At 42.2% G+C, this 8,221-nt stretch overlaps 1 protein-coding gene across 2 annotated transcripts in view; it reads left to right on the top strand.

Annotated features, from left to right (window-relative positions):
* The first annotated feature begins 3,641 nt into the window (after positions 1-3,641).
* Positions 3,642-8,221, top strand: part of Cacul1 (CDK2 associated cullin domain 1) — a 64,499-nt gene continuing 59,919 nt past the window's right edge. Inside the window, exon 1 of one of the 2 annotated variants that reach the window (XM_058581331.1) lies at positions 3,642-4,286. In XM_058581331.1, the coding sequence (XP_058437314.1) occupies positions 3,935-4,286 (352 nt within the window). In that variant the 5' untranslated portion in view covers positions 3,642-3,934. The remainder of the gene's footprint in view (positions 4,287-8,221) is intronic. The other variant, XM_046450266.2, reaches the window with a different exon arrangement.

The following is an 8,221-nucleotide window of genomic DNA, read 5'->3' as shown; positions in this document are numbered from 1 at the left end:
GGTCCTGGAATCCCGGCCCAAGTGTCAGGTAATTGGCTCAGGAATGAGACAATGAGACACTGAGAGGAAGTTTGCTGAGGGCTTCTGGGAAAAAAAAAATTGCTGATAGAGAGCAACCAGAATTCATGGGTGTTCTTCATCTTGACTTTGTTATCCACATTTAATGAGGCCTGGTTGAGGCGGCTGTTTTCCTGATACTCTGAGATGAAGCCTGGGAAGGGGTATGAAAAACATGGCAGAGGGCAGAACTAGAGGCCTGGCTGAACTGTACCTCACCTCTTCTTGCCTAGACCCCATGGGTCTGTTAACCATGAATATTTTGAGTTTTGAGCAATTTTTACTTGGGAGTTCTGTTTCTGAAAGCCAAAGCATTTTAACCTATGATATCCCAATTTATATTTCCTTAATGTTATTTTTATTTTTAAACTTTAAGGTTTGGTATGTTTGATAATAAAAATAATCAAGCTCATTGTAGAGAACAAAGAAAACATTGAACGAAACCATGCAAATTCCATTATCTCTTGAAAACTATTACCGATGTTTTAAACTAGTCTTCTTTTTGTATCAAACTTTACAAGTATAATTTACATGTATAATTTTAAAGAAACTCACAACCTAGTGGGAAATAGAAACAAATAAAAATTCAATAGATGAATATCTGGGAATGTGGAAGGTTGTCATTTTAACTGTATCCACTGTCAGTGTTGCTAATAATGATATATCCTAACTCCACACCCAGGAACAAATCATCAAAGATTTTAAGTCAAAAACTATTGAAGTACAATACACTTTAAAATAGATGTCTTATATTGATTATCTTGAAAGTACACACATAATGGGTTCAGTATTCATCAGCGTTCATGAAAATTCCTGGAACAGAGCTTTATTAGGATGAAAGTTATATTGTTATGCCAATCCCTTCAGTTTTGAATGTTTTCAAATTCTCATTGTTTTTTTCTGACCCGTGAGTTCACAGGAAGAACAGAAATGTGGGGACTTACTAGTTGTCTTTTGGTTATTGGCATCTAATTTAATTGCAGACTGGTCAGAGATTGCAGTTGCTATAGCAATTCTTAGATGGAGACTTGCTTTAGGGCCCAGTATGTTTGACTTTTGAAAATATGTCATATATTCTTGGAAGGAATGTGTATTCTATAGTTTTTAGGCAATATTCTATACATAACCACTACATTCAGCTTAGTAATTCATGTTATTAATTCTCCTAGTCCTTTAAAAAATTTTTTTTGGTCCTTTTGACCTACGTCTTAGTTTCCTGTGGTTTTTGTAAGAAGTTACTACAAACAGATGGCTTAAAACAGAAGAAATGTATTCTCTTGCAGTTCTAGAAGCTAGATTTTTAAGTCAAAAACTATTGAAGTATAATACACTTTAAAATTGAAATTAAGGTGTTGGCAGGTTTGCACTCCCTCAGGAGGGTCTAGAGAATTCATTCTTTGCCTGTTTAAGCTTTGAGTGGCTGTTGACATTCCTTGACTGTGGCTACATTACTCCAATCCCTGCTTTTGCGTCCCATTACTGCCTCCTCTTTCCCATGTTTTGTATACCTAACAAATCTCCCTCTGCCTTTTTCTTTTAAGGACCATTTTCATTGGTTTTATGGCCCACTGGGATAATCCAGGATGATTTCCACGTATCAAGGACTTAATTACATTTGCAAAAATTCTTTTCCCCAATATGCTCACATTCACAAGTTCCAGGGATCAAGACATGGAACCATATTTTGTGGGGCTATTTTCAACCTGCTGCAATCTTAGATATATGTATAAAATCACCTACTCTGATAGCAGGTTTTTCTTTTTTCTTGTACTTATGTCAAATTTTTGCTTTGTATGTTTTGTTGCTGTGATATGAGAGATATAATGTTCATATCTTCCCTGTGCATTGGATTTTTTATATTTTATCTGTGTATTGGAACTCTATCTTTGGACCACTCCACCCATCATCTATCCAGAAAGAGTCTATTGATGACAAAACTATGAGTTGTTTATCTTAAAAAGATATGATTTAGCTTCTTTTTCCATTTTTAAAACATTGGGTCTGTGATTCTAAGTTTATGTTTTCTTATTATTTCATTTAAATCTCTTCTACTTAATTTTTTAAAAAAATTCCCAAATGATCCAAGGTCAGAGAATTAAAACATATGCAGCTGAAAAAAGAAAAAAGTCGCTGGGCGCGTGCTGGCACACGCCTGTAATCCCAGGGGCTCACATGGCGGAGGCTGGAGGATGGCAAGTTCAAAGTCAGCTTCAGCAAAACCGAGGCGCTAAGTGACTCAGTGAGACACTGTCTCTAAATAAAATACAAAATAGGGCTGAAGATGTGGCTCAGCGGTTGAGTGCCCCTGAGTTCAAACCCCGGTACCAAAAAAAAAAAAAAAAAAAAAAAAAATCATTGTCTTAAATTAAACCATTCCAAAATGATTGGTAAAAAAAATTCCATTAGGGGCTGGGGTTGTGGCTCAGAGGTAGAGCGCTCGCCTAGTACCCGCGAGGACCTGGGTTGGATCCTCAGCACCACATAAAAATAAATAAAGGTACTGTGTACAACTAAAAAATAATATTAAAAAAGTTCCATTAAGCATAGTTCAGAACAAAGTGGGGAAATATTCATAGGGAAACTGAAATGAAAGTAGATACTTAAATACATCATAAGTAACAACTTGCTGAAGCAGTTCTTTGACACTAATAACTTATCTTGTGGAAGTAGACTCATTATCTACTAAATAGGGTTTTCCTAGACAACGTCCTTATTCCATCAGTGGCTAGACTAAGCTCCACAAGGAAAAAAAAAGTATAAAACATATTCTCAATTACTACCACTATTGCTATAATTTTGAGAATGCAATTTTACTGTGAGCAATGAAGGAAATTAGATTCACGTAATTTTCGTCCGTGGGCCTCAAGACACACCTCCAGGTGATAGTTTTGTGGAGCAGTGCAGGAAGTTTGGCGTTAAAAAAAAAATGCGTCCGCAGCGCAGAAGAGTTAAAGAACTGGACGACACGCCCACGGGGCGAGGGAGCGGCTCAGCCGAGTTCAATCCCTGGCAGCAACACCAAAACGCATCAATATCTCGAACGCATTAATTTTCTCGCCTCCCTGCAGTGATTCGGTTTTCATTCTCGCTTTTGGGTCTCCAAGGTTGAGGAATGATCCGTGAGCAGTCCGCACAAGCCGTCCGACACGTTTATAACCTGCACCCTGAAGCTTCTCGTGGCCTCACACCACTGTCTCCACTAAGGCCGCGGCTGCGAGGCACTCCAAGGTACTAAGGTCTGGGAGACGCAAGTGGGCGTAGGAAAACCGCCAAGCACTCGGGCTACCGCAAAGACGTCGGCTTGGCTCTAGTCTTCCAATGCCTTTCGGATCCTGGTCGTCCTGGTAACCATACTGCGACCGCGCATGCGCGGGCCAAACTCCCTTATCACGTGAGGCCGGCCCGGGGGCGGGGTGGGCGAGGCTCACCGGCACCCGTCGCCCCACCCCTCTCAGAGCCCCGCCGAGGCGGGGCGAACCTTCACCTATTGCGTGGGATAGACTCAGCTCCCGCCCCTTTTCGCTCTGCTTTCTCCAAGGCTCTTCACTTGCACCACGTGCCCTTCTGGCCGCTCCCCCAGCGCTCTTTCCAACCGCCTGTTGGAAGCTGCCGTAAAATGGCGTGAGTGGCGCTGCCGCTTTACGGCTGCCTCTCCCTGAAGTAGAGCCCCGGAGCGCCCACCGCCGTCAGCTGTGTCTCTAGGAGCGTCGGCCCGGAGCAGAGCGGGAGACCCGGTGTGGCACTGCTCTTCCAGCTGTGGTTTCCCCGTTCCGGTCCCCGGCGATGTGAGCTCGAGGAGCCTACGGTGCCCCCTGGCCCGGGGGTTGAGGCGGGCGGCAGGTGCCTGTGAGGCGGACGGGTGCTGGGGGACAGCAGGATGGAGGAGAGCATGGAGGAGGAAGAGGTACTAATCTACGAGGCGATGATGGACGACCAGAACCATAACAACTGGGAGGCCGCCGTGGACGGCTTCCGGCAGCCCCCGCCCCCCCCTCCGCCCCCCTCGTCGATGCCAGTCCCCGCTCGAGAGCCTCCGGGGGGCCAGCTGCTGGCCGTGCCCGCCGTCTCCGTGGACAGGAAAGGCCCCAAGGAGGGGCTCCCGCTGGGGCCGGAGGCCAATGGGGTGATCATGATGCTGAAGAGCTGCGACGCGGCCGCCGTGGCCAAGGCGGCCCCCGCCCCCACCCCCGGCTCCACCATCAACATCAACACCTCCACCTCCAAGTTCTGTGAGTCCAGCCTTTCCCCGGCAGCTCGGCTTCTCTCCTCCCCACCCGGACGCCGAATCCACCCCCCTCCTGGAGCAGCCCCGCTTCCTTTGTTCCAGGCCTGGGTCTCCTCTCCCCCCCTCCCGCCCCCTCCCCCTCGGCTGTGCCCGCGGCCAGCGCCTGAGCGGGCCTGGCTTCTTGTGTTACCTGGCCTAGGGAAGCAGCCTGGTACGTACGCCACCCCAAGTTCTGCCACGGACGCCATCCTTATCGCCACTGGCGGTCTGTCAGCATTAGCAAGCTCTTTTCTCATCTGTACCCTCTTAAAGTTTCGCCCTTCGAGGTGAGGGGAAAATAAGCCTGCCTGAGTTTCGTTAGAAGAGGCTTTCAGTCCTTTCTGCAGCCAGAGAGAAAAAAGAAATCTGGCAACTCGTGTTGCTGTGCTTTTAGCCCATCTGTGTACGTTGAACAAGTTAGGGATCGAAAGTTGTCCTATATCTACACCGCATTCTTCCACTTCTCTGTACACTTTGCCTCCTGCTAGGGAAATGTTGTGAGTTGCTTCCTAATGCAGTGGGAGGGGCGACATCCGTTTTGAAGCTAGTGTATAAAATCACTTTCCAGAGCCTTTGCTCATAAAACTAAGCAATTCAGCATGTGTCCAAACGCAAAAGTTTGTTGCATGTTGAACTTTGTTATGTTAGTGATCAGCCTTAACACTCAGTTGCAGGCAGAAAGATTTAAGACCAAAAGTCTGTTTTGTAATCCAGAACTGACCCCAACTAGGATGTATGCTTCATAGGTAGGGAAAGAAAGTGCTTTGGTTTGAGTGTCCCCTGCCCCCGCCTCGGTGGTGGTAGTGCTCCTCGTGCTGGTGGTGGTGAAGAAAATGAATGTGAGCATCACAGCCAGGTTTTCTCTCCTGTTAATGACTGCAAGTTTTAATGGCATCTGGTAAAGCAACTGGAGATTTCATTTCTAGTTACTAATTTTATCAAGCAGTACCATTAATTGTCCACTTAGCTGTGCAGAGAAAATATTTGCTTTGATGCACATATGTAGTCACAACCTTAAACAAAAAAATTCTTATGAGAAGAGCACAAAATCTTAGTTATTTGCCTTCAAGACACTGCTTTAGTGAAAGATTAACATCTGTAATGTTAATCTATTAATGTAGTTTATCTCATTAGTAGACAAAGAAGAAAAACCATGATTTTTTTCCATAAAACCACTTGATGCCATAAAAATCATTTGATAAAATCCAGCACCTATTTATGATAAAAACTCTTAGCAAGCTGGAAGTACAAGGTAACTAGATAAAAGTCATTACCAAAAACATAGGGTACATATATAATAGTTAATGGAAAAAAATTAGATATGTTTACTTTAAGACAAATTAAGGATGTTCCCTGTCACAATTTCAACATGGTAGGAAAGTCCCGGCTAATACTTAAGAGAAAAAGTATAAAGTCTGGAAGGGAAGTGATAAAACCAATAACTTGCAGATAATTTAATCAGTTACCAAGAAAAACCATTAAATTAGAGAAACAGAACTAGTAGGAGTTTATAGTTTTGTTACTACTCTTGTATATATCTACTTCTGACTACCTTTACTAGTTTGTGTAAATGCTATTTTTGTAGGGTGATGATGATCAACAGTCCTTCTAAAGTCTCTAGGAAGTAACTCAATACATGAAATCTTTAAGGAAAAACTTTAATTAGGAATTAGAGGAGGGTCTAAATAAATTGTATAAGTTTCCATGTTCTTGGGTCAAATTGGATATTATAAGAATGTCAGTTCTCTCCAATTTAATTTAGAGATTCAGTTTAAGTGCTTTCAAAATATTTGGTTTGACAAACTCGTTTACCTAAAACCTCAAATTTACATGGTAGATGGAATAAAGATTGTAAATAACTAAATCAGTCTTAAAGATTTGTTTTGTTGGGTGGGCTTGTGTTATCAGAAGTTAAGATAATATTTCAGAGCTATAGTAATAACAACTGGTGTTAAGTGTAAGAACAGAAATATAGACCCAGGGAACAAATTAGAGAGCAGAGAATTACCTATTTATATTTGGGAACTTAAGATAACGGTGGCATTATAAATCACTAGTTAAAGAAGTCATAGGTTTTTGAATGGCTCAGTATATAGATAAAAAACCAAATGACAACATAAATAGGATGGACTCTGAATGAATTAAAGACCCAAATGTGGAAAGAACTACAAAGTTAAGAGGAACCGTTGAAGAAGCTCTTTCCATAGGGACAGGGGAGGACTTCTTAAAGATTCAAAAGCTTACACAGATGAAAAATCAGTGGCTTTGGTTGTACAAAAATTAAGAATTTTCATTTATTAAAAGACAGATGAAAGAATGAGAGAAGATATTTAAAGAGCCTAAAATTGGTAAGGGATTTGACTAGATTAAAGAACTGTACATCAATAGTAAGAGGGCAGCTACATCTAAAAAGTAGGCAAAGGATATTGGTAAGTAGTTTACAAAATAGAACATCTTAAGAATAAGAAGGGATGAAGGTATTACTGATCTGAGACATGCAAATTAAAACAGTAATGGAATGTCTTTTTTTCACCTATTAGATTGACATATTAAAAAGCTAGGTAGTGCTAGTGTAGGTGGGGACATGGGGATACATGAAAACTCATACCTGTGGGTAGACAGTTTTAGTGGACTTGTGTGCTTATGAGATGTTCAAAGTCTCTGTGGACCAGATAGTGAAAAATAGCCCAAGTGTTGTTGATGTGGTCCTGAACCAAAACAGTGATGGAGAAAACAATTGTTGGTGTTTTTTTGAAATAGGAAACTTGATGAATATACACTGAGTGCTGGGGATGGTTGGTTTCTCTCAGTGATCAGGCCATATCTGGAAGAGCAACTGCAATTGAAGTCACTACTAGGTGTGATTTACCATAATATAGTCATTCTCCAAGATTTATCTCCTGCTCAGGCCAGATAGACTGGTGAAATTGGAATGTCATAACAATCACCATCAAGTCTTTGAAGTTGGTAGTATTCTCTATTGTTCCCACACAGATGTACTGTTTGTCACTGTGGGGTTTGTTAGTTTTCACAGGATGGGGCACACATTGGGTCATTGGCCCTTCCTCGACTATAGCCCTACCTCCAGGGAGCAGTTAACCTGTGTGTTCAGGAACTGAGGAAATTATAGGGTGGAACCTTGGATCCATTGGGCCCCTCATGAGATGGATTGAAGCCAAAATGCCATTTATCTTGTGATGTCCATAAGTCCCTGATCTTACTGGTTTACTATAGTGACATGCTGGTCCCTGAGGGTTAGAGCCAGTGTTCTGTAATCCTTGAAAAATCTGAGTGATTTCCATTCCCAACTGCACTGTCTCTCTAACAGATAGCCATGTGTTCCACTGGAACAGGCTAGAAGGAAGGCTTAGGTATGTTTTTGAAGCAGTTTTGGAATTCATTCTCTCCTTTGTTCCAGGGGTTCTATGTCTGAACAGGTTCAATCTGGGTATTAGGTGAGATTTCTCATGGCTCTCCATTGTGGTCACTCAAGTGAGACCTTTGTTATATTTAAAGAGTATCCAGCTCTCATTATACAGATCAAGTAACATCTTGGTATACTGCCTGCTTATTTTTTTTTTAAGACACCATAATTAGCTGCCACTAGAGATCCAAGCCATCCTGATAATCACTCTTGACCCTGCTACTCATTAAAATAATCATGCTTACTTTATAATCTGGGAGTTATTTCTACTTATCTTTTGTCATTATGGAAATTGAACTATCCCATTGAAATCAGAGAGCCCTCTTTAGTGGCAGTTTTGCTCATCTTTACCCAGAACTACAAAGAACAGCTACCCCCCACCCCATCCCTATATTAGTGCCTCCCTCACCAATATTCTTCTCAATTCCTTAGTGAAGTCCTTCTCAGAACATAGTTTGTTGGGGTGGGGTGAGGGG

Source organism: Marmota monax, unplaced genomic scaffold (assembly GCF_021218885.2).
Source record: "Marmota monax isolate L192 unplaced genomic scaffold, Marmota_monax_Labrador192_F-V1.1 WCK01_AAM20220418_F8-fsc00004, whole genome shotgun sequence".
NCBI lineage: Eukaryota > Metazoa > Chordata > Mammalia > Rodentia > Sciuridae > Marmota > Marmota monax.
This window is presented reverse-complemented; position numbering and strand designations above follow the sequence as displayed.